Source organism: Artemia franciscana, chromosome 12 (assembly GCF_032884065.1).
Source record: "Artemia franciscana chromosome 12, ASM3288406v1, whole genome shotgun sequence".
NCBI lineage: Eukaryota > Metazoa > Arthropoda > Branchiopoda > Anostraca > Artemiidae > Artemia > Artemia franciscana.
In genome coordinates, this window is record NC_088874.1 from 37596706 (window position 1) to 37623757 (window position 27052).

A 27052-nucleotide genomic window follows, 5' to 3' on the forward strand; every position below is an offset into this window, starting at 1 on the left:
AATTATAATTTTAATATTTCCTCATCTATTAGTTTGATGTCGATAAGGCTATAGAGAAAAGCCTTAGTATATTTAGATCATAAACTATACTAAATTTTCAAAGCATAGGAGCTTACTTTTATTTGCGTATAATTATCGCTATTGTTTACATTCCCATTTTCTGAGCCAATCGAATAGGTGCTTGAATTACGTAGTTGATATTTAATATTTTTTTCAAACTTCTTTTTCTTATTAGTCTGGATCTCGCCGCGGTCATACATGTTTGGGGGGCCTGTAAATTCAAACAAACTTGTTCAAACCCACAAAACTCCAAAACTAGGACCTTCGCGCTGTAGTTACTGCAAAGTTTAATTAAAATTCATAAATTATCTTTTGACATATATCATAATGACATAAATTTGGGTGCCTTTTCCCCTCCCTTTGAGGTGATCTAAGGATGAATATATATATATATATATATATATATATATATATATATATATATATATATATATATATATATATATATATATATATATATATATATATTAAAAGCAAGATATGAAATTGCTTATTAAAGCTAATACTGAATTTTACTAATGCTAGTATATCTCTTTTAGGTCTTCCGCCCCTTGTTCCGCTTGAACCTGGACACCCTCATATAGGTTCTGGTGGACCTGGACATTTAAATGAATATAGCAACCTACAGGAACAGCAGAGTTTCATGCAACAAAATGATATGATGGGGCATAGACAGAGTCCTGAATTTAATCCCCCTGGTAAGGTATATCTCAGCTATATTATGAAACCTTTTGTATTTTAAAACCCAATAGAAAAAAAGAGTTTACAGAGAGCTTACTTTCCTATCCCACAGTGGTGAAAAAAGAGCTTTAATTTCATTAGCTTACGTCTGTGGCGTATTACATTTCTTCAAGGACATATACTTTATGGAGGGACACATAACCAGGGACATTTTTTCGTCAGATTCCTTGGGAGGTTGGGGCAAAGTTGGAGTCGGTTTTCCGAAGTCAAGTGACAATAACCGAGTGACAAAAGAAAAATGAGCCATATAGTACCATAAAGGCAAAGGTTTACTAAAAAAAAGGGAAATGTTTCTGTGGATTCTTGAATTATCTAGGCCTATCTCAATTCTGACAAGTGGGGGCAAATGTTCCCTGACCGTAGAAATTACGCCCCTGTACATAACCCCACCTTTAAAGCCTGTTTCACGTTCTTTCGTGGAGTTTTAAGCCAAAGGCCAGTAAAACCGCGAAAATCTAAATTGCATGTGATTGGCTCTGCTGTATGGAAGATTAAACCAACAAAAAGAATAAAAAGTCATTGAGTCGCAAGATTTCTTGCAAGTAGTCCTTTTTTTTCTCTATGCTTTTACGAGCAAAATTAGATAGTAAAACGGCCTAGAAAACAATTCTTAAACTCTTAAAAATATCCATAGTTACCAAACAGTTTTACCATGCTTCATCAGCTTTTTCCTCAAGTTCCCTGAAAAATGACTATCACTCCAATTACACCTAACCGGGGTATCTCATATAACTAACCCAAAAATGAAAAAGAAACTGAATATTTTTTACCCCAGTGTTTCGCAGGTAATTAAGATTAATTAAAAGTAATTAAAAAATGAATTTTTCTTCTACCGATTCTGGATTGGTGGTGTTTAAAACTTTAATTATTGAAGGCGTGGAAAATAGTTACAATTGGGAGTCGATAACATTATTCTTTGAGAAATAAAGTTGTCTGAGTTTCAGAGAGATAGATACCCATTCCCTTTGTTTATATCTCTGTGAAATTGTAGGGCACAAACCAGTAGAAAGAATTAAAAATCATATCTGCGCTATTAAAATAAATAATTGATTTTCTTATGGATTTTGATTATAATTAAGGACTAGTAGGCAGTCACAGTAACTGGTGGTATTGCGCTCTGGATATTGAACAGTATCTTTTTTTTCATTTTCATTAAAAGCTCGAAACAACAACAAATTCCTCATACTCCTAGTAAATAGGTGCCCCTTCTAGTAGGTGACAGAAGATTGGAGGTGTTGAGCATTGCGATATTTTGTACTTTTGGAATATCTGATTTCCAAAGGAATGAGGATACCCGTTCTACAGTTGCCCGTAGTTACCCACTTAAATTCTAATACCAAAAATAAGAACGTAAAAAAATAATGAAAAAAAGTGAAAAGTATAGCTTAAAAGACGTAACACTGCCACTGAGTGCTAACCGATTTGGGTGAAAACAACTAAAAAAGTGCTTTGGACAGAAACAAAACTAAATAGTTAAGAATGGTGTGTTAGAATGAAGCAACGTGCTCAAAACCGAAATAAAAGAGGAAATAAAAATTATCAAAAATGATGGCAATATAGAGGCTATCTTGAAAAAAAGGAAAAAAAAAGTACGCAATGCTTGTGGAGATACAAATTCCGAAGAAGCTATGAATCGAAAATAAGCGTGGGATCAGTTGCTACACTAGCTGTGTTTCCACTTACACATTCAAGAATTACGAAAAAAAGGGAGGAAGTTCATCCTATTGCTAAACTCTTTTATTTCCTAAGTAATATTTCATATTTTAATAAAGAGTAATTTAACGTATTTTTCCTGAAAGGGATGGTCGCGGATATCCGTTCAAACTTCCCCGACAGTTTTTATATAAATTGTTGTTTTTGAACCAAGCAACACACTTTGCCTGAAGAGTAATAAAACGAAAATCTTAGATATTCAATCTGATAACAACTATCCAAGAGGTATTCATATAGCATCCCTACCTAGAGGTCAAAACACCAAAGGGTGGCAAATTCATTCCAGGGCAACCAGCATTCGAAGTCCCTACAAAATTAGCGGTTAATATAGACAATTATTTCTAATCTCTACTTGTAAAGAGGGAGGCCTTGAATAGATTAGGTTGGAGGAGAGCGTGCGTAGCTGTGTTGGCCTCAGGTGGCTTGGTGCTGCAGTGAGTTATTAGTAGTCGTTGTAGAAGTAATCCCTAGTTGCTTGAGTTGATTCATTTGAGGCATCAGTGAAATTGAAACACCAGTGTTTAGTTTTAGGACCAATTATTAAGAGGCAGTTCAGTGGATATTGTGGTGAAGACAGGGGCTGAAATCTTAAAAAATGTTAAAAAGTTAAGCTTATCTAACCTTTAGTGGGAAATTGGATTTCACTATTTCTTAGGACGCGAATAGAACTTTCAAGTCTGTCTCTGCTAATTTTTCAATTATAAATTGATTGGTTTCACGACAGCAGTAGTTTTTGTTGCAAGAACTGTTGTCATGAATTTTTTTTTCATGAAATTGTTACCATGAAAGTTTTGTACGCAAGAATCATATAAAGTGGTATCCAAGGAGCAAAATAATGATGGCTTACTTGTTTCATTACCTTTGGTGACTTTACTAACTCCAATGATTGCCAAATAATTAGAAATAAAGAAGAAATGCTGGCCATTTTGTGTTTGGGTCATTACGATTTTTTACTACGAAACGACTGTCGAAAAACGGATGGAAGGAAATTGCAAAGATGTTCGTTCAATTGTTGATCATTGTAGCTGTTGATGCCCAAAAATTTGTATGAGATATTTAAGTTTAGCCTTAATAAGTTCGGACTCTTTCTAGCTAGGCTACCTAGGCCCAATCAATAATACTATTCTTACAATCTGTGTTCATTTTTCTCTAAATTTGCTCCTTGTTCTTGAAGATTGATTATTTTTTTGAATGGTTTTCATGTTCTTCATCCACCAGAAAAAATGAGAATTGGATAAACAGTGGGCTTTCACAAGTTGAAAACAGTCGCACGCTATTGTAAATACTCTTATGTGCTTGAAAATTCATGTTCTGGATAGAAACATTAGTCAATGAGTGGTGTACCAAGGAAAGGTAAAACAGAAGCCAACAAAGAAGCGTCTTGCGACGTTAGTATGCCCTGGATTTGAAGAAGGCAGACTTGTCCCTTAAATCATAGTGAGAGGGGAACGGCTCTGGTGGATACGATGTAAGATCACGTCCTTTTTCATATATTAACGTATGCCTTTATCTAATTAAAAAGGATGGATATATTTTTTAATGGCTCAGAGCCAGAATATTTTGTCGCAGTTGAACCGTCATGACGAAGAAAAATGCCTCAAGAAAGAGGTAAAATATGACGGGGAGCGGAGAAATGACCTTATTAACGGGAATACGTAGCAGTGTGAACCAAGGAAAGAAGTAATTCCTGACTGTCATGAAGTCAACGAGAAAGACGTTAGCACCAATAATCACGGCAGTACCACCACCGGGTGGCACCATAATTACCATAAATTGCATCAACGGTCAAATTATCCGTCCTTTTCCCCCAATAGTGCGTTAATAGTGCAAACCGAAATTCGAAAAAATAGAAATTTTGATGTTTTTAGATTTATTTTTCCTAGTTCAGTTCATTCATCTTGCTTCTTTTAATACCCGCAATTGTGATTTTTTTAATTTAGACAATAAATATTTTATTTCTAGGTCCTGGCAACTTCTCAGACCATCAGATGAATGAAGGTTTGGTGTGGTGACATAGATCGTACAATTTGCCAAAGCTGTGACTTTTGAATTTAATATTCGTTCTTCTGTGCCATGTGATATTAGCTAATTGTGTGAATTTTTTTTAACGTTCAAGTGATAGTTTACGATACTTTACTATGTCAGCTGATAGTTAAGCTATATTTGAACGAAGTGAATTTGCTAATTTTGATCGAGAAACCCGGTTTTTCTTTGCAATTTTTGGCAAATATTCAAAATTTATTCGTAAAAGAAATTGTCTTGTGCATTCGAATATCCTACTGCTAGAATGTTTCTTAAATTTGTAGAAGTATTTTCTATGGAATAGTCTTCGGAATAGTCCGTGGAAGCATGTATCCAGATCTCTTGTTAAGTTTATAGTGTTATTTTTTTGCGAAGATACCTTCTGAATGAGCTTATCAATATTCCACAAATAGTAAATTATTTAGAGTATTAAGCTGTTTAATTTGGTTTTTTCTTTCCGTTCTTAATTTGTACTTATTGAAAAATGCTTCTTTCTTCTTTAACCAAGCTGATGTTAACATCAAAAAATTAGAGTAAATTTCATGCGGCAATTTTTAGCAAGTAGTCGACTTTTTAAATGCTGCAAAATTAATCCCGCTGCGTAACATGAAGCTTAATTAACATTCAAGAATAAGCGTTTGAAGAAAACAAACACCAAAATTAAATTGAAAAAACATTTTATTAAAATACATTTTTTTTCGTTTTCAGTAAAAGTAATTTTATCAACATTGACTTGGAAACCAAGTAAAAATGGTTAACTAAAGTCTCCTAGTCTTTAAACGCTTAAAGTTTGACAACTGAAAGGTGACGCTAAAATCAAAATGTGCATTATTAAAATGTACCCTTTGTTTTGGGGATTCGTTCAAAATTCGTAATATCCGAAAAAGTGTATGATTTTAGTAATGTATTAACACATTAAGTGGTATCTCCTGTCTTTTGTTTTTGACCAAAATGTCTCAAAGCGCAAATTTTCCTAACCTATTGATATCTGATACCAAATGAACCTTCTCGTTTTATCCTGAATCAAGAAAATATTTGATAATTTTCTGTAATGGAGGATCAATGTTTCTATAGATGGCTAATATTTAAAGAAATATAAAAAAAACATTGTTTTTTTTTTCTTTCTTAAGTTCAATTTTTGGTAGGCTTAACTTTTAATTTTTTTTTACTATTCCTTGTGGTAAAAAGGGTGTAAAACATTTTTTTAAAATTTAAATTGGTGCCAAAAGTTCACAAGAGGTCGTGAGAAGTCAGATATTTTTAACTTGCTCGATATGTAAGACAATCACGGTCTAAGATGTTCTTGTCGAATGTTTATGTACATTGCTCATACCCACTATCAGTGTCCATAAATATTTGGTCTTTTTGTAATTAATATTTATGTATATATGCTTAATATTGGCTGAATATATACACGAGTCGTTGTATGTGGTGATTTAAATGTGTTCAATTTATAATAAAAATAAATTACGATATTTGATTTGATATTTCTATATACGAAGTTTTTTTCTTTTTTTTTGAACGAATGGAAAATCCTGAATGGGACAAACTGAATTTTGTTTTTCTGAATTCAGTCATAAGAAGCTGAATGACAAAAAGGCTTAAGAGGACGCTCTTTAGCCTTGCATTGACTAATTATATGCAGCACAATAGCACTACCTAATTCAAGAGCGATGAGGGCGCAAGGTATTGTTCATCATTATCTTTTTTTGTTTAGACAAGGACACTTCGCATCAAAGGAATTGTCGGAGAAACTTTGGAAAGGGCTCATTCGATTAAAAATTGAAAGGGATAGTGATTGGAGGGCAACTAACCCCCCTCCTGCGCCCACTATTTCCCAAATCACTTTCAATCAAAATTTTCAGACAGCCTTTCTATTTAACGTGGTTGAAAAATCCAGAAATAATGTCTTTGAGGATGACAGTCTCCCCACATCCCTCAGGGCAAGGGTTGTAAGTTTTGCCCTGGGGGCATTTAAGGTTTACATAGAAAGGGTGATCGTATAAACATCGGAAGGGCCTCATTGGATTGCTAATTAGAAGTTTTCGTGCCCTTTTTGAGATACAGATTGATCGTACGGTGCCCCTTCCAACGCCCAGCATTTCCCCAACCACTTACAATAAAAATGTTGAGATAGCCATTTTTTTCAATGTAATTGAAAGGTCTGGGAATTATGTCTTTGAGAATGGCAACCCCTGCTCCCCATAGCCCTCAGGGCAAGAGTTGTAAGTTATGTACTGGGGGCATATAAGGTAAATATAGAAAGGGTGATCGTATAAACTTCGAAGATAGTTCATTTGATTTGTAATGAGAAGTTCTAGTGCTCTTTTTAAGAAATGAGTTATTGGAGGGTGAATACCCCCCACCGCACCTCTTTTTTTTCTCAAAATGCATATAAGAAAGTTGGATATAACCATTTGTTTTTGTAAAAACTTCAAAATCAGCTCATTCGATTGGTAATTGAAAGGGCTAGTGCCCTTTTTAATAGTAGAAAGTGATTGGATGGCAACTAACTCTCTCGCCTACCTTTTCCCCAATCACATTCAATAAAATTTTCAGATAGCTATTCTCTTCAATGTAAAAGGATCGGAAGTTGTGTCCTTGAGGATGACAACCTCTAACCCCCCACAGCCCTAAGGGCAAGGTGAGTTATGCCCTGGGGGCTTATAGGGTATGTAAAGAAAGGGCGATAGTATGCGTCTCTGAAGGGGCTTGTTGGAATGGTAATCAGAAGTCCAAGTGACCTTTTTAAGATTCAGAGGGATTGCAAGGTAGATAACCCCCTCCCCTCGTCTTTTTCCGTAATTCATCTCACAGAAACTTTGAGATGACCATTTGTTGTCGTAGAAACTTCAAAAAAGCTCATTCGATTGGTAATTGAAAGGGCTAGTGCCCTTTTTGTAAATCAAGCGTGATTGGATTGAAACAAGCCTACCACCTCTGGGCCCATCAATTGCCAAAGCACATATAATCAAAATTTTGATCCAGCCATTTTGTTCATTGTAGTTGAAAGGTCTGGCAATTGTGTCTTTGACAACCCCCATACATTCTCAAGACCAGAATATAACTTGTACTTTACTGAAAAAAAAGTGGCTGTGGTTTGTCATTTTAGCACACTAATGCTCATATATATATTCATTAAATTTTAATATTTTTTTATTTATTAAAGATAAAAACAAATAAAACTTTTTAAACGTATTTTGTTTATTTAAATCATACAATAAAAAAAACCGAGTCAAACTCAAAACGAGCAAAAATTAACATGAGTAGGGCTGACAACCCCCGTGCCTTCTCAAGACCAGAACTTAATTTGCAATTTACTGAAAACAAAATGTATCTAAAATGTTTTCCCTTTGTTTTATTTGTTTAAGGTATTTTTATTAGATATATGAAGGGGGAGATCTCCCACATATGATGGGGAGAGTCTGGTGCCCTTTTTAGGTGTAAAAAGAGACTGGAGGGCAAGCAGCCCTTCTCTCAAGCCCAATCATTTTCTAAACGTAATCAGTCACAATTTTGAGGCAGCCATTTTGTCCAGGATAGTAGAACGGTCCAAAAACTATATCTTTAGGGATATTAGGCACGCCAACCCTCCTTCAATCATACAATTGGCTCATTATGCTTTATAATTAAATGTTGCTCTAAAAATAAATCAAAAGGCATTTCGTTAAATGGTTTCCAATGATACACCTCAGTAATATATCAAGAACGACATGGGGTATTAAGTTCAAACTTTTGGGGATATTAGCGAAGGGTGCAATACTTCTACGCTTAAATAATTATCATAGCCGTATTAGAACATAATTTGTATAAACGGCTACTATCCCTGTAACAGGGCCGAAAATTACATAATTTGCATATTTACATGAGCATATATTCTGCTTGTGCTTCTTAAAGGACAGATGGAGAGAACATGAAATACTTCTTTAATATACTTGATTTTTTTTTCGAATAAGACCTACCCTTAACCAAGAGATCCTAGCAGCCGGGCATAGCTGCCAGATTCAATATAATGAAAAAATTTAACAATTTCTTTTTCATATATACAAATATATGTTTGTATCATTTATTAATCTTCTGATACTCCACTTCTTGATACTTAACAGTCATTCTACGCCATTTAGTCATATAGAATTGGCAATTTCCTCCATGGTGCCATACTTCGATATGTCCATCTTTTGTTAAATGTGTCACAGTCTCGTAGTTGATATCCTTAACTGAATCTGGCTCATATCCTTAGTTCATATCCTTAACTAAAATAAATACGTTAAACATTAATAGAACATAAAAATGATTAAAATGATTACAAATATATTTAATAAAACACTTGGTTTTTATTTTCTATTAGTAATGGTCGAATCATGGCGAAAGTTTAAATAGTATTTATTAATTTTTTGTGTTTCAGGGGTCGTTCCCAAAGTATTGGGACACAATTCAAACTTTAGCGTAAAGAGTGAGATGTTTTGAAGGGGACAATCCCCTTCATACGCGTAATAATTTCTAATCGTTTTGAGTTTTAATGCTGCTCCTTACTTTCAGGTGATAAAACTTGTTTTTTAAATTTAATTTCTGGTCCTTTTTTAAGTAATACCAGAAAATCTGGCCCACCTCCCAGAGAAATCCCTTTCCCAAGGAAATATCCCCTAGACAATTTAAAACTGGTGAAAATTTACCCCGTACAATTACCCTTAACAACTCTACGCGTAAAATTGAGAAGGAAAAGAGAAAGAAAGACATTTAAAAAGAATTTTGTATAGGAATTCCGAAAAATTCCCACAGTGAGTAATTTCCTCTGACAAGTTCACCCTCTGGAAACTTCACTACCAATAGAAAATTCCCCCTCGGGAGACCCCCTAGCAAAAATTCACCCCCACGCAAAATTGTATACATACTTCACAATAACAAATACTATGTTTACAAAACAGCAAATTTTGCCACTTAAAGAACTTTCCCTTTGGGCTTGGGGGGGGGTCATGTTATATCCAAAGGCATAGTGATTGGGCTTTTCAACTATGATAAGAAAAATGGGTATCTTAAAATTTTGATCGGACGACTTTGGGAAAAAGGGGCGAGGGAGAGGTCCTGGTTACCCTCCAATCTTTTTGGTCACTTAAAAAGGGCACTAGAACTTTTAATTTTCGTTCTGATGAGCCCTTTCGTAATATTCCAAAATCACTAGGTCGGTCCGATCACCTCTGTGAAAAAAATAAATTAAAAACGCATCTGTGATTTTCTTCTGTCAAAAAATACAAAACTCCACATTTCATTATATAGGAACTTGAAACCACTACAATAGAATTTTCTGATCCGTTGAATCTGATGGCGTGATTTTCTCTAAGATTCTAATACTTTTAGGGAATGTTTTCCCCCATTTTCGAAAATTAAGCAAATTTTCTCATCTCGTAGCCTTCAATTGGTAAGACTAAACCTAATGAAAGTGATATATTTAAAATCAGCATAATAAGCAGATTCTTTCAGTGTATGTATTGGTATCAATTTTTTTTTTTTTAATAGTTTTGGTTATTATTGAGCTGGGTTGCTCCTTACTTACAGTTCGTTGTCACAAACAGTTTGAAAAGTTGCAGTTTATTTAAAATGACAGGGGATTGAATAGCGAGAACCCACCTCAAATTTTGAACCAACTCTTAATACGATAGTGAAAGCACTGGAACGGATCTGAAAGACAAGTTTTGAGGTAAAAACAGATACATTTACCTGAGGGTGTCTCCTTTTCACTCCCCCTCTACTTTTTAAGGTTAATTGTTAGTTTTTCCCATAGCCTCAGGAATGGGAGCTCGGACACTCCTTGCAGTTGAAAGGCTATTTTGTCTTTGGAATCAAAAATTGCCCGGTCAGACAATATCAAATGAAATCGCTGTATACAATATTTCATGAAGTTCACGGTTTCTCTGACTATTTTTCAGATTCGTCTACATGATTCGTCTACAGATTCGTCTACATGCGACGTCTCATGACAAATATAAGGTAAGACGGCGTACTTTTGTCGAAGCCATAAAAAATACCTTTGGAGATAACAAAGCTTGTTGCATCTAAAGTTAATTTACAGCTCATGACATCTCTTTCGAATCCATTCAGCGTAACGATTAGTAATGAAAAATTACAGTTGGTGAAGGGTTTACGGAACCCTGAAGGGTTAAGGGTTGTGTGGAACCCTTGAGTTCCACACAAATTTTGAAAATTTGTGGGGAAGCGGATGCTGGTGCTCTTGAATGCGCTCTAAAGTTAACCTTGTCTCAGTCATTGATACGATAATTGAATCTCCAATTAGCATCACGCTGCTAAGCCGAATGATGCTACCCTAAGAAGAGAAAAGCGAATCAGATGGGAAAGAAAAACTTTTCTGGACTTGAACTAGGCTGATGATTTAAGCATCATAGACGAAACAGATTTAGACGCACAAAAACACAATGAAAGAAACAGAGACAAGCAAACAGCCGCTCAAACACACGGGCACAGAGAGCGAGATAGACAAAAACACGTAGAAAACCCAGAGAGTCAAAGACAAAACACACAATGACAGACAGACAATCAGCCATACAGGTACAGAGAGATAGAGACAAAAACACCTATAAACACATACAGTCAGACACACAGAAATCGACTTGAGCACAAGTAAACATTAGGTCAGACACAGAAACACACACACACAGAGAGAGAGAGAGAGAGAGAGAGAGAGAGAGAGAGAGAGAGAGAGAGAGAGAGAGAGAGAGAGAGAGAGAGAGAGAGAGAGAGAGAAAGAGAGAGACAGAGAGAGAGAGTCGAAAAAACCTCTGCAAACACACAGGGTCAGACACAAAAACAAATAAAGATAGATACAGGGACAAGCAAAGAGCCACCCGCCACCCAAACACATAGGTTCAGAGAGAGAGACAAAAAAAAAATACAAACACTCAGATTCAGACAAACAAACACACAAAGACAGACACGGGGAAAAGCAAACGTTCGCTCAGATACATGGACAAACACAGAGAGAGACAAAAACAAACAAACAACAAACTCTCTCTATACCTGTTTTTCCTAGCGGATGTTTGCAAGTCCCCGTGTCTGTGTTTGTTTGTTATGTGTGTTTGTTTACCTAACCTGAATCTGAGTATTGGTATGTTTTTTTCCTCTCTCTCTCTCTCTCTCTCTCTCTCTCTTTCTTTCTTTTTTTCTCTCTCTCTCTCTGTGAATGTGTGTCTGTTTATATGTCTGATTGGATTTTTGCTTGCTTCTGTGTGTTTGCATGTCCGAATCTATGCGTTTGTATGTGTTTTGATCTCTTTCTCTCTCTCTGTACTTATATGTCTGATTGGCTTTTTGCTTTTATCTCTCTCTTTCTGTGCATTTGTATCTGAGGGGAATGTTTGATTGTCCCTGTGTTTGTCTTTGTGTTTCTGTTGGTCTGAGTCTGTGTGCGTTTGTATGCGTTTTTTTTTCTCTCTCTCCCTCTCACTCCCTTTCTTTCTTTCTGTCTCTTCGTTGTTTTGTGTCTGAGCCACTGTTTGCTTGTCCCAATGTCTGTCTTTGTGTGTCTGAATGGTTGTTTGCTTGTCTGTGCGGACTTTGAGAAAAATCCAACTGATCTCTCTTAGACTTAGGCAAAAGCCCTGTTAACCTATCTCAGATTTAAATGTTCCCCTTACGAGTCTGCTAGCAGTCTCTGACTAGTGCTCTGTGTCTCTGAAAATTCATTTTCTTACATTTCCGACTCCTTTTAATAGACATTCTAAACGTTTGACTTGCTAGCGTACCCTAAAAATAATGGAAACTTAATAAATAATGCATAAAATGTTTTTATTGATAAAAAAGACATGTAGGATATCATCATAAAAAATAAATGCTTCGAATCTATTTCATAAAATGATTCATCATGTTTTCTCTTGACATGGCACTTATTCCCTTTTGGGGTCAGACACAAATTTTAACATGGTTTCAGCTGAATTCTCATCATGCATAACATCATTGGTATTATTGGGTTCATTGAGCATATCTGTTGGTATGCGATCAATCGCAGCAATAATGCTCATATGTGGTTTGTTTTTGTAATTAATAGAACAGCAATATGATCTATCAATAGGTCACATGTTACCACAAGCGTTAGAAAGAAGTTGGTGGTCATCATCAATTAATAGCTTTATGTTTTCATTCTCTTTGAGTGGTAACATCTCTGGAAAAGCTACTCTCACACATCCACCATCATAAAAGTTAAATCTATTCGGCACTCCTAAGGATTGTAATCTCTCACTGTCAAGAAAATGTACGCATACATTTCTAATAGTGTTACCACGAACAGTTTTTCCACAGTTCAAATATTTGTCATTGTCAGAATTCAACGCAACGATAACTTTATCATGTTCACACACTTTCTTGGAACGTTTCATCTTCACTTTAAAAAAAAGTATGATTAAGTGTTTAGTCTTCCAATGTACAAATACTACTGTTTGAAAACATACAATAAACTCGGTACTGTCAATGACCAGCCACATTCTAGGTCCATAAATTCTACGTCTAACAAATTCTAAGTTAAAGAGTTATGAGTCCAAAAAAGGGGGGCAAAAGTTGGGTAGGGGTATAGGGGGATTCTGGGAGTTGGGACATGGATGACCATAAGTTCCCTCTAATAAAATGCTACAGCAATCGATTCATTGGTGATATAAGTTCGCTGGTTTACATTACTCAAGCGCAAGTCATAAAAAAATGGCAGCATGTTTTTCACTTATTTATTCAAAAAAATTTGGTTCGTATTATAGGTTTACTTTACTTTACTAACCGGTTTACTTTACTCAAGCGTTTGTCAAAACCAGTTTCATTCAACACAAAATAAAAGTTTATTGACCTGAATATGACGTATTAATGAAATTGGTCATTCCTCTTATTCAATGAAGTTCGAATAAATGTTAATCGTGTCCTGACAGGAATATGTAAGCCAATCACCCAAATTTTGTTGTAATGCGGTTATTCTAACGAGGTTCATGTGGGGCCTGTAACATGGATAGTAACAGGTTATGCTAATGATGCATGTATGGTACCTATTATAATAGCACTATTTAGGTGTCAATTCGCGAAGTTTGGGCAAAACGTGTTTTTCAAAATTTGGAGATGGACAATTTTACTTTTTTAACTAAAATGCAGAAAAATATAATTTTCAATTAAATACTAAAAATGGTGTTTTTCAAAATCCATTAGCTAAAACATTTAAGGAGGAACCACTTATTCCTCATTGGCACGCCTGTCCACAAATCAAAATCCACTGGGCCGTATTTTCAAAAATCAAGCCTCTAAAAACCCATTTATGCAAAAACGTTCGAGCCCCTGTATGTTTTTTTAATTATACTTCATAAAATTTACCATCATTTCGTTTAAATGAGGGCAATCTGGCTATAGTTTGACACAATCAGTAGGTCACAAAACCAACCTCTGAACTTACAATTCGTATATTTCATTGTAAACCTTTTAGTCTCGAGCTTGAATTTACAAGATATTAATCAATATTCTTGTTCTGAAAACATTCTGCTTTCGACTTTTTTGAAAGTTTATTGGGGGCATTATGAATTTTCTAGGAGGGCACCAGTTGCACTAATTAACGAGAATCTAGCAGGGAGACGATATTTTTTAGTTGATATTTTCAAATTTGTTTTTTAATTCACCATGATCAATTAAAATACTACCCCCCATGATCTTGCTACTGTATGTTAAAGTTTTAAGAGTGTGTTTTTATGCTCGGATTTGGAATCTATTGTAAATACGAAGACCGGTTTGCGTTTCCATTACAATAGAACTAAGTCGTATTTTAGACATGCCAAGATAAGATATTCTGTTATTCTTACTAAAAGTATTTCTGATTTTCTATAATATTCGCCTATTATTAAGTTTTTTAAATTCCTCCTCCTCCTTAGAAAAGTACTTACTATGGTATCTTGATAGCTTTGAAACCAAAAATAGCACCATTAACGAGAGGCAAGAGCGCCAAAAATTCATATTCGGGAGGTAATGAAAAAAAAATTAATTTGAATGAGAATTACCCCAAAAATTTAGAAAAATTTATGGTGTCAGGAGGTGCCTTCCTCCTCTCTGTGCGTCCCTGTAAAAGACGTATGGTCGTTTTGGTCAGACACAAGGTCATAAAAATAAATTTTCAACCGTTGCATAATTTTGGCATAAATTTCTCCCTAAATGAGTAGATTTTCATGAGATGGTTTATGCAGTGTAGTAAAAGAAGATGAAACACCAATTTTGAATATTTTGCAAGTAAAGCATGTGAATCATCTTACCAAGCAGATCTTTAAGCAGCCAATTGTTGCTAACATAGTAGAGGCTTATGGAAATCAGATGGGAAGCTATTGGAGAAATACGCTAGATAGACTTTCTTGGCAGCAGGAGAGGCTCAAGACCTGCTGTCCAATCTTCTGGTGATTCATCATTCCGCCTTGATAGTTACGGCAGAAAGCTAATTATTTTGGCCGGGTCCTTTTGACAAAGCACCGATTTTGAACCAGCCTCATCTCAGGAGCGAGATATCTCGTAATTAATCATTATTCCCTGTGATCAACGCATGAGCTGACAGCTCGCTTTTGGGTGTACTTATTTTTGACAATTCACAGTGGGGATATAGTCAAGAGACTGCTAAATAGGATCTCACTGTTTGTGGTAACGAGCTGTAAGTAAGGAGCGACCCGGCTAAAAAATAATCGAAACAAAAAAAAACGGAGTTTTGATACCAATTGAACGATACCAATACAATAGATGTAACAAAAAAATCTAATTCTTATGTTTCACTAAGTTTAGTCTTACCCATCTAATGTTATGAACCTGAGAATATTTGCCTGATTTGCGAAAAAGACACCTCTACAAGTTATAGAATCTTAAAGAAAATTACACCATGAGATCCAGCGCATCAGAAAACCCTATTGTGGAGGTTTCAAGCTCCTACCTAAAAAAAAAGCAGAATTTGGTGTTTTTGCAAGAAGAAAGATCAGAGATGCGTGTTTTTTTTGTTTTTGTTTTTTCAGGGGCAATCGAATTAACCCTGTGGTCCTAGAATATCGTGAGAGGGCTCATTCGAACAGAAATTAAAGGTTCTAGTGTACTTTTTAAGTGACCAGAGAATTTGGAGTGCAACTAAGCCTCCTCCAACGCTCCTTTTTCCAAAGTGGTCCGGTCAAAATTTTGATATAGTAATTTTATTCAGCATAGTTGACAGACCGTAAAGCTGTATCTTAAAGATATTATTACCCCCTCCTTTCCAGTTCGTGGGGAAAGGTCTTTAAGTTACAAAATTTGCCTATTTTGTATATATTATTTTTGTTGGGAAGTATGCCTACGTTTTTCGGCCAGATTTTCTGCTGTTGCATTTCCACAGGGATATTTTCCATGGGGAGGGTAGTTTCCAGCAGGTAAATTCTTAAGGAAAAATTGTACACTGGGGAAATTTGGCAGAATTAATCTGCGAAATTCTTCTTGTGTATTTCTTTCTCATTGCCGACTCGATTTTACGCGTGGAGGTGTTAGGGTAATTTTCCAGAGTTAATTTTCCCCCGGGATTGAATTGTGTAGAGAATAAATCTGTGGGGAGGAGGGATTTATCCGTGGAGATGTTGCCAGATTTCGTAGTATTGCTTGAAAAACCATCAGAAATTGTATATAAAACAAGTTTTTTTCAAATAAAAGTAAGGAGCAACATTAAAGCTTAAAACGAACAGAAATTGTTACTTATATAAAGGGGGCACTCATCAATCGGAACTCATCCGATTGGAAATTGAAAGGGCCAGTGCCATTTCTAAAAGTCGGAAGTAACTGGGGGGGCAATTAACTCGTTCCGTCACCCGCTGATTCCCTAAACATATCCAATCAAAATTTTGGAATAGTCATTCTGCTCAACTTAGTTTAAAGATCTGGAAATTATGTCTTTGAGGATGGCAACCCCCCACAACCCTCAGGGCAAGGGTTACAAGTTGTGCCCTTGGGACAAATAAGGTATATATAGAAGGGATGATCGTACAACCTTTTCGAGGAAGCACATTGGATTAATAATAAGAAGTTCTAGTGCTATTTTTAAGATTCTGAGTGATTGGAGATTCACTCAGAATCTTAAAATCTTAAAATACCCACCCCCACAAAGTGTTGTATTTTCCCGAAATGCATCTGATTTTAAGTTTTAGATGGCCATTTGTTGTCGTAGAAACTTCGAAAAGGGCTCATTCGATTGGAAATGGAAAGTACCAGCGCTCTCTTAATAGTAGAAATTGATTGAAGGGGAACGAACTCCCCTCCCACGCCCACCATTTCCCCAAACACATCAAATAAAAACTTTGAGGTTGTCATTTTCTTCAATGTAATTGAAAGGTCCAAAAATTACGTCTTTGAGGTTGTCACCCCCCTCTCCCCACAGCCCTCAGGGCAAGAGTTGTACGTTATCTCCTGGGAGCATATAAAGTATAGATATAGAAAGGGTGATCGCATAAACTTCGGAGGGGGCTCATTGGATTCGTAATTATAAGCGCTAGTGCCCTTTTTAAGACTTAGAGTGATCAGAGGGTAGATACACCTTACCTCGTATTTTCCCTAAATGCATCTGATAAAAAAAATCTGAGACGGCCATTTGTTGTCGTAGAAACTTTGAAAACAGCTCATTCGATTGGAAATTGAAAGGGGTATTGCCATTTTATTATTCAAAATTGTTTGGAGGGCAACAGGCCCCCCAAGCCCATCAATTCCCAAAACACATCTAATCAAAATTTTGACGCAGCCAATTTGTTCAGTTTAGTAGAAAGGTCTGGAAATTATGTCCTTGACAACCCCCATACCTTCTGAGGAACATACATAATTTGTAGCGATGGATTGTCAGTTTAGTATGCATATACTTATTTATGTTCCTTAAAGTTTAATAATTTTTAGTTAATTAAAGTTGAAAAAATTAAAACATTTTAAACGTATTTTGTCTATTTAAATCATACAGTAAATAAGCGAGTCAAACTCTAAAGGAGCAAAACTTAACATGAGTAGGTCTGACAGCCGCTATGCCTTCTCAAGATCAGTACATAATTTGCACTTTACTGAAAACAAATATATTTAAATTGTTTTCACTTAGTTTTTACTTATTTAAAATGTTTTGCTAGATGTTTGTAGAATGTTTGCTAGAAAGGGGACCCCCCCCCTTTGTACTCCAATTACATTGCAAGTGTCTGGTGCCATTTTTAAGAGTAATAAGAGATTGGAGGACAAGGGGCCCTTCTCTCACGCCCATTCATTTTCCAAAGGCATCCAGTTAAAAATTTTAGACAGTCATTTTGTTCAGCATAGTAGAACGGTCCAGCAACTATGTCTTTAGGGATATTAGGCATGCCAACCCCTCAAAATAGTGCGATTGGCCCGTTATGCTTTAAGACTAAAGGTTTTTCTCAAAATAATTCAAAAGGCACAATGTTGAATGGTTGCCAATAAGACACCTCAGGAATTCATCGAGTACAACTGTGGTATTAAGAGTGTTTAACAAAAAACACTCTTTTGTATTAAACAAAAAGAGTGTTTATTTATCCAGGTCGTCAAATAGCATAGATAGAATCTATAGGGAATAATTATAAGTTTTATTTGTCAGGTCAAGTTCAGAAGCTATAAAATTAAATTTAAAAATCCTGTTTGAGTCAGGATTAAAAATTGCTGAAAAAGTTTCTCCAACATACAAATAGCAACCCATATTATGGATTCTTATAGAAAAAACTGAAAAATATACGATATTTTTTCCATGAAAAAGGCTATATCAATAAAAAACGAACAGAAATTAATTTAAAAAACTTTTTCCTCGAGACAAGTTTTTCAAAGAAAAGTAAAGACCTCCATTAAGCCAAGAATGAGCAAAAATAAGGTCATATAATCTTTCAACCGTAAAACTACCACAGATCATTATCAATTTATAAACGAGACTCAAAACAAACAGAAATAACAATAAATAGCTGAGTCAAACTCAAAACGAGTAAAAAATTAACATGAGTAGGGCTGATAAGCCCTATGTCTTCTGAAGACAAGAACACAATTTGCGCTTTATTGAAAACAAAATGCGTTTGAAATGTTTTCACATTTCTTACTTTCATAAATAAAAATTATCAAAACTTCAACCAATTTAACTGACAATCCACGGTCAGTTAAATTGGCCGTGTCAGTTAAATTCAAAAATGCGTCAAAAATTTGTTAATGTTCATTTTTGTTATGCTTTTACGAGCTAAACATACATTGGGGGTGGGGTAAAACTCCTTAATCCCCCTGGATATGGCCTTAAGTGGAGCCCTCACTCAGTTTCCTTGCCTGTCAGAGCTATCCATTGTTTAAGATGAGCTCAGCTTTTTTTCATATCTATAAATTGGTGCTTGTTTTTTCACAGTTCCCTGTGAAATCTTTTATTATCAGTTGCTCCTAATTTTATTTGCCTGAAGAACATCCCTTCCTCCTAAATCCTGAAACTTCCTCCGTTCATCTTATGTTCTTCCTAAAAAAAAAAATCCATTGTACGTGCTTGATAAACCTAACAGTCGATTTTTTTTCTTCTTCCGTTTAGGAAAGGGCTTGAGAATGTTTTCGTCTCGGGTTCAAAATCCAACATTAAAATGACCAAATAGGAACATTAGGCTACCCATTCTTTTTGGAAGAATCTTCCAGAAAAATTATTTCTAGACCCCCCCCCCTTTATATGTATTTTCTACCCTTATAGCACGCGTGTATTCAAAAAAAAAATTGGGGTACTTGTGTATTATTCAGAACACACTTAATAATTTAGATTCGTTCGTGAAACAAACTACGATGCAGGTACATTTTAATTAGGTAAATCTAACCTAACCTAAATGTTCCTTCTCGTAAGAGTATAAAGTCATGTTGTGTCCATTGACGCATTGTTTTGTTGTGGGCAACAACCCCTTATCCTAGAAAAATATAATTGCCTCTTTTTCAGTCTTTGGCAAATCTCAAATCTTCATTTCAAAAACCATGTTCAGACACTATTTTCTACCACTATGCGTAGCAAACTAATGTTTTGTCTTTGTGGCTATGAAACTGGATTTTGTCATAAAATGTAGGCTACCTGCATTGTCGTTTGTTTCACGAAAGAACCTAACATCACTTATTGAGTGTGTTCTGAATAATACACAAGTATTATTTTTGTTAGCCTAATTTTTTTAATATAAGCTATAGAATTGAATATATCCGACAGCACACGAATTGGGCTGTATATTAATAGGCGCATTCTTTAAGCCCTTCCCCACAATATGAATAAACAAAAGAATATGCAGGAATTCATTAGTGATAGCATGAACCTGCCAGTAATCAAAAAGTCGCCCGATCTTTGACAGAGGCACGCGCGGAAATTTGCATGCGTATATTATCAGATCAATCTAAACCCACATTTGGCACACGGGTCAATCATTCCGGCGATTCTGTTGGTCAGCTTATAATTTTATTTTTGAATTTCTGATTTATTTTATCCCTGCTCATAATTATGGAAACAACTTTTCATGGGTTATGATGTTTGCTCCCAAAAACGGAAATTAGAGAAGATATATGATGTGTGGGTAAATACTGTGGTAGACTCTCATTCATTTTTTTACGCCTTTGAAATTTTATTTGCTGGCGTTTTGCCAAGGATTCAAATTTAATGTTTTTGATGGAAGCGGGAAATGAAGAGTTCAAACATGGTAAAGATACGTTTCCGTGTCACAATTTTATTTATTTTTTGAGGGATGGGGCATCAATTTAAGAGGGAATATATGAATTTAGACTCTCAATTCGTTCACACTTTTAACTCCTATGTTCCTTTTTGCCTCAAGCCTACAGCTGTAACTTGCACCAAAAAAAAAAAAAAAAAAAAAAAAAAAACATAAAAAAAAAGAATTAGTTAGTTTTGAACCAGAATCAGGGGTTAATTTCCAGCTTTTTTATTGGGAGGGACAAAAGAGGTTCATATCCGGATAGCTAAGGAATATGGGCTGTATAGTATTTTTTCAAGTTATTGGGGGCGCAACTGCCCAATCGCCTTTGCCCCTCCCCCAAACAACGCCCTTGATCAGAATTATGATATTGCTTGGGTTTCTGTTAAGAAAGATCTTTTTTAGAAATTTGCCTTAAAAAGTACAATACTATTCTAATTTCATTTGCTTCTGAAGCCTTTTAGACCTATTCCTAAATAACAATACAAATTTTATCAATTCTAATATAAACTATATATAAATAATAATATAAATTTAAAATTATAAATAAAATAATGATAATATATTATATATAATATATATTATAAAATGATAAAGAATAATAAAAATTATAAAAAAAAACAATTTATAAATAAAATATAAATTTTAAAATCCAGTTGGTAAATAAAGCTGTATGTCAACTACCAGATGATAACACAATTACCGTCTTAAGTTAAAACATCACAACCGTAAAAATGCAGAAAATTAACATTCTAGCTTTGTGCCAGGACTTTAAATTTGTGAAATTCTCAAGTAATTAACTAACAAGTAAAATAATTAAACAGTTAACGATAAGATAATTATAACAAAACAGTCATAGATGTTTTACTGAAAAGTTAACTGGTTAAAACAATATTTATATAATAACACATTTGAGAATTTTTACAGAATTTCAAACATAATCTGAAATTTTAAAATACTTCATTGCTTCAAATACTTTTATGTCAGTAGATTTCAAAAACGATCCCAAGAACGGAAATTAGAGAAGATATATGATGTGTGGGTAAATACTGTGGTAGACTCTCATTCATTTTTTTACGCCTTTGAAATTTTATTTGCTGGCGTTTTGCCAAGGATTCAAATTTAATGTTTTTGATGGAAGCGGCTCCCCCTTTTTCTTCTGTTGCATGGCGAGCTATAAATAAAATTCATTCATTAGCTCAAAGTATGAATTAATGGCAGCATATACACAATGGTAGGTGGTCTTTCAAGGTTCATTATAATAGAGAGCAAGTCAGTACCTTGCGCTATTACATCCGAACTTCCTAAACAGGGTATGACCATCCCTGCACTGAATTTTAGGCAATCAATTGAGTAAAAAATATTCCGCAATCTAAATTTATTTTCGTTTATAGATTTATTTTTGTATCCAAGGGGATTCATTTATAAGTTCGTGCAGAATTCTTTTCGTGTAACTCTTTCCGTTTTTTTTTCAATTCCAAACTTAGAAATAATTTATTTTGTGGCCTATTGAGCTTGCCTGAGATTTTTTTCCCTTCCTTTGTTAATTATTTACTAGGGAAAATGTTGGTTTTACTAAGTCAAGTCACGAAAAAATGACTTCAACGCCGTTTTTTACGTGAGCTTACACCAAAATCCGGATTTCCCAGCATCGTTGAAAAAATAATAAGAGATTAATTTGAAAAAAACAATTTTTTTCAACTAAAAGTAAGAGGCAGCATTCAAACTTAGTGAACATAAATTATTACGTATCGGCCTTTGTGATTCAGGGGTCACTCTTAAAGAACTGGAATAAACATCGAGTGTTAGCGTAAAGAGTGAGGTATTGACTGAAGAGCATCCTTTTTTTCTTTTTTTTCACTCATTTCTTAGAACAAATTTGTCACTTTGGTAAGTTTTTGGCACCTTTGTCACATTGTACCCCCCAAGATTTTGCTAATTGGTGCCTTTGTTACTTGGAGCCTCCCCCAAGACTTTGCTCTAGATCCGAGGAGGGTTCAGTAACATAGGCGAATAGGTTTAGAACAAATTGATTTCCTGGAAAGGCTTACAAGTTCCTCAGGCTAAAATAAATCCCTTAATTTCATTCGGCTTGCATTTTTTTACTTGTGAAAGACCATTTGATAATTGCAAAACTAATTTGATTTGAAAAATCATTTTTTAACTTCTGTCCAAATTGAAAGCGAAAGAAATCGGGACAGTGTCCCGATTTCTTTCGGGTCAGATCCGTTCGGTCAGATCCGTACCCTCTCACTCTCTAAATTTAGAGATTCTAACAATTTTTCACGGGTTCCAATAAAAAAAAGAATTTTTTTCAACTGAAAGTAAGGAGCAACACTATAACTTAACACGAACCGAAATTATTGCGTATGTGAGAGAGATTGTCCCCTCTTTAACATCTCACTCTTCACGCTAAAGTTTTTTTGGCTTTTCGAAAAAACTTACTTATTGTTCTAATTATACGACCCTTGTGTTTCAGGAATCACAAATCGTTCATAAGGAATTGGAAAAAAAAACTTTAGCAGAAAGAGTGATGAGTTAAGGAGGGGACAACCCCCCTCATAAATTTTGTTAGCGTTATGCTTTTATGCTGCTCCTTAATTTCCGTTGAAAAAACATGTTTTTTAATTTAATCTCTGATCGTTTTTTAAAAAACACAGAAAATCGTGGCTCCACTTCAACGGAAAAATCCTCCGCCCCACGGATAATATATATATATTCATATTATTCTAAATATATTATATATATATATATATATATATATATATATATATATATATATATATGGACCCAAACAGCTCAAGAAGATGTACGCTTCTTTTGTTGGTATATTTGTCGTTTGGAATCAACTATTATTAATGTTGGTTTTTGTACGGACGAAACCGTTGTCAAACTTAACCAATTAGTTCTCGCTTATTTATTTCACTGTTCAGCATAAAAGAACTACCGAGAATGATACTCGGCAGTAAGTATACTACCGAGTATAAGCATACTTAAGAAAGTATAAGTATACTTAAGAAAGTATAAGTATACTTAAGAAAATATACTTTCTTAAAAGCAACGTAATTTTTATATACCCAAAAGGAAAGTGTTAGAAAATTAGGGTTTTCAGACATGAAACGAACCACAGAAAGAAATGCGCATGGTCCACTCTTATGGGGCAAGAAAATTGTTGATTTATGTGCCTGTGGCTCTTTAAGAGCCAAGAGATTAGACTGCGATTAAAATTTTATTTGAAGTCTTGATTTACAATGTCGGTTTATAATCACACGCAAAGTTTTGTGCAATAAATCTATTTATTATATTATAAATCTATTTAGTTAAAATCTTTTGAAATCTAGGTGTATTAGATTTTCCAAAAAATGAATATTAGAATAAAATACATACAGATCAAAAATGCAGTAACCGATCTACAAACAAATGAATTATCAAACAAATCGAAAATAAAAAGTATTATGCTTTGAAGTGGATTCGGAGGCTTACTTCTTCATGAGAGCTAAACATGTTTATTAAAAAGGTTTCGACTTTAAAGTTTTTGGTTTAATGCGACAAAGTAACAATAACAATATGAACACTGAGTTTGTTTCAAAACAGAATAACCATCAAGTTACCAGAACTTTATCAGTTTTAAACTTTTTTTGTCAAAAAGCATGATTTTAACATAATTAGTGTCAAATAGCAAGTGTTTTGGTACGTACTTTGTCTCTAGTAGTACGCAGTATGTTATATTGAATTATAGTATTACTCATATTAGCATTAATAAGTTTTTCACTGAAAAAGCTAGAAAATATAATAGGTAAAAAAAAATATCGCATGCTTTACTGATGAGTGATGGCCCTTGTGGCGCAGGTGCCAACCTTTTGATGCTCATTCTTCGGTCGAGGGTGCTACACCACGTTGGAAGCAAATCATCTGACGTTATATACGTGCGACAGTATGAATGTTTTTTTTAGCTCGTTATTTTGAATTGGAGCCTTACCAAAAATTGAGTTCTTGGCTTCATGATGGGGAGATGAGCACGCAATAATATGAATCTGAAATTAAGAATTGTAAATTTGCTAAAGTGTCAAAATTGGTTAAATTAACTCATGTATAAATGCATAATGACTACCATTTAGCCGCAGTTAAGATCTGCCAAATTTTGAGCGAAATAAGAACACTATTAAGTAATTTGGTCACTTATTCAAAGATACTGACTCGGTCCTGAATAGATCTTATAAAGTAAAGCAGTAACTGTCAGACAAAGCAGCGGCTGTTCACAGCAGTTTCTTATTCATCTCTCATTCGAAACAGTAGCCGAGTTGACAGTTTCACTGATACATATCTACTGCACAATCTGCTGTCATCTGTGACAAGATAGTCAACGTTTAATAGGCGACAGAGAAGAGCAGCTTTGCAACATCTGCTTCTTTGTTTCATCAAAAATATTTAAGAAAAGATAGCTAAGTTTCTGCAAGATTTATTAAGTCAAATTATCGTAATGTTCTAATGTAAATAATTAACGTAACGTTCTACAAATTAAATCATTAGAATTCTAAAGACAATAGGAAATACCCCGGATCAGTTTTTCTTAACTAGTTTTGGAGATTTGCCGTATAGAAGCTGCGAAGCAATGTAATTTGTTCTTTTTAGGTTTTAACTTCGCTCTTTACTTCCGTAAGAATTATTGGCTTTCTAAAATGTAAACAAATGATAAAATAGAAAAAAAAGGTGTAATATTTTAAACAAGCTTAATATAAAAAAAAACTTTAGATAATTAAAAATTCAAATATTTCGGCTTCACATCCGGGAGCCTTTATCAAAGGTAAAAAAAAAGAATGAAAGAAACTAGCCTAAACAAAACATGAAAAAACAAACAAAGATAACAAAACATGTAACATGTAAATAAACATTTAGAAATTTTAGAAGGGGCTCATTTGACTGAAATTGAAAGATCTAGCCCCCTTTTCAGAGTCAAAAGTAACCAGAAGGCAAATGCCCCCCCCCTCAAAGCTCCCTTTTCCCCAAATGAACTCGATCGAAGTTTTGAAATAGCCATGTCATCCACCCATAGCATGGAGTTAAGGATTGTAAGTTATTCCCCTGGGGCATATAAGGTTCTCATGTAAAGGGAGGTCGTATAAGCTTCACAGGAGGCTCAACTGATTGGAAACTGAAAATTCTAGTTTCTTTTTAAGAATCAAAAGCAATCAGAGAGCAAATTACCCCCACCACTCCATTTCCCCCAAATGTATTTTATCAAAATTTTGAAATAGTCATTTTGTTCAAAATAGTCCTAAGATCATGTAGCAATGCCCTCGGGTTTGGCAAAACCCGAAAAATCCCGGCGGTAAGGACTGTAAGTTTTTTCCCTAGGGCATATAAGGCTTTCATGCCATGATATTCATGGAGGGGTGGTCTCAAAAACTTTGGAGAAACCACACACCACGTGGATTGACTTTTAGGGGGGTCTACTTACTATGAACCAGGTTTGTTCATGACATTTGTAGTAATTAATTAATAAATCCATGATAGAACGTAAAAGGTTTTACCATTGATTCTGTTCACTTGAATAAGCTTTTACAACTAGTTATCCAAAGATAATTTATCTTACGTCAATAAATTGATGTTAACAATCGCTACACAACCTTTGGCTTTTATACCCCAAAATAGAAAAGATTAAAGTTGCTCGCCTCACAACTCACTTCATGATAGAACCACTTATAATGGGAGTCCCATCATGTTTTTTTTTCCAGCAGAGCCTAATTATCTCATTAGTTATTGATCCATATAAAATCACTCGTTTTTTCTCAATATCAATTTCTACATTCATGTGTATATTTCATTGAAATAAAGAAGCTAAGATTGGTTTTGTGAATATTTTTTTGCTGGTTGCAACCACTTGTAGTGGCGCTAATTGGGATGGGGTAAGTGAGAGCACATACACCTCCTAGATTTTTTCCCCACCCTAGATTTTGAAATTTTTCTATTTTTTGAAATTAGATTTTTCGCCACTTGGCCCTTGTCTTTGGGATGGCAATCCTCTAGCTAAGAAACAGAGGTATAGACAGGCAAATTGTTTAGCTAAGGTATTTGTTTCGATTAGCTTAAGTTTTTGGTAAAAGACTAATTCAATTTTTTTTAGTTCAAATTTGGGCCTATGGTTTTCCAACGTCCAATGCAATGATAATTTTTTCTCATAGCATTAAACTTATGGTTGAAAATAAACATACCCATTTATCAAGATATAGGTATAAGTACATTTTCCCGTTTGTTAACAATGAGAGATCAAGTAAAAAAAAACCTGTGATTTCAATTTCCCAAAATTGCCAACAAATATAAGCTATTTGATATAGCAAGTGGATCACCATCACTCTCTACATATATTAAATAAAAAAAAAAGTTTTTTTTTAACTGAAAGTAAGGAGCGATATTAAAACTTAAAATGAACAGAAATTATTCCGTATATGAAAGGGACTGTTCCCTCCTCAACGCGCCGCACTTTGTGCTAAAGTTTAACTCTTCCTCTCAACTCTACTTTTTAAAACAGTAAAAAAACTTTAGCGTAAAGAACGGGCCGTTGAGGAGGGAACAGTTCCTTTCATATACGGAGTAATTTCTGTTCGTTTTGAATTTTAATATCGCTCCTTATTTTCAGTTAAAAAAAAAACTTGTTTTTTTTTAAGTAATTTCAGAAGGTTTTTGAATTAATGCATGTTTTGAGTTTGGCTCACCGCACATGAATAATTAAAACGTAATTTGCATATTAATTTATTTTTTTGGCTAAATGGCTTCCTCTTAGTTCTGATCGGACGATTTTGGGAAAAAAGTAGCGGAGAGTAGGC

The 27052-nt window shown here is 34.6% G+C and overlaps 1 protein-coding gene and 1 long non-coding RNA gene across 4 annotated transcripts in view; one reads left to right on the top strand and one right to left on the bottom strand.

Moving 5' to 3' along the window:
* The window catches only part of LOC136034075 (LIM/homeobox protein Lhx5-like), a 63162-nt gene extending 57151 nt beyond the window's left edge, over nucleotides 1–6011 (top strand). Inside the window, exons 6-7 of the mRNA XM_065715195.1 lie at nucleotides 600–758; nucleotides 4477–6011. Of these exons, the coding sequence (XP_065571267.1) occupies nucleotides 600–758; nucleotides 4477–4526 (209 nt within the window). The 3' untranslated portion in view covers nucleotides 4527–6011. The remainder of the gene's footprint in view (nucleotides 1–599; nucleotides 759–4476) is intronic.
* Nucleotides 6012–8521: 2510 nt separating this feature from the next.
* LOC136034076 (uncharacterized) overlaps nucleotides 8522–27052 on the bottom strand; it is a 136190-nt gene continuing 117659 nt past the window's right edge. For 2 of the 3 annotated variants that reach the window (XR_010619109.1, XR_010619107.1), the window contains 2 exons: nucleotides 24051–24262; nucleotides 12327–12925 (listed from right to left, as the gene is read on the bottom strand). This is a non-coding gene — a long non-coding RNA (uncharacterized LOC136034076). Of the gene's footprint in view, nucleotides 8790–12326; nucleotides 12926–24050; nucleotides 24263–27052 lie in introns of those variants that run through there. The other variant, XR_010619108.1, reaches the window with a different exon arrangement.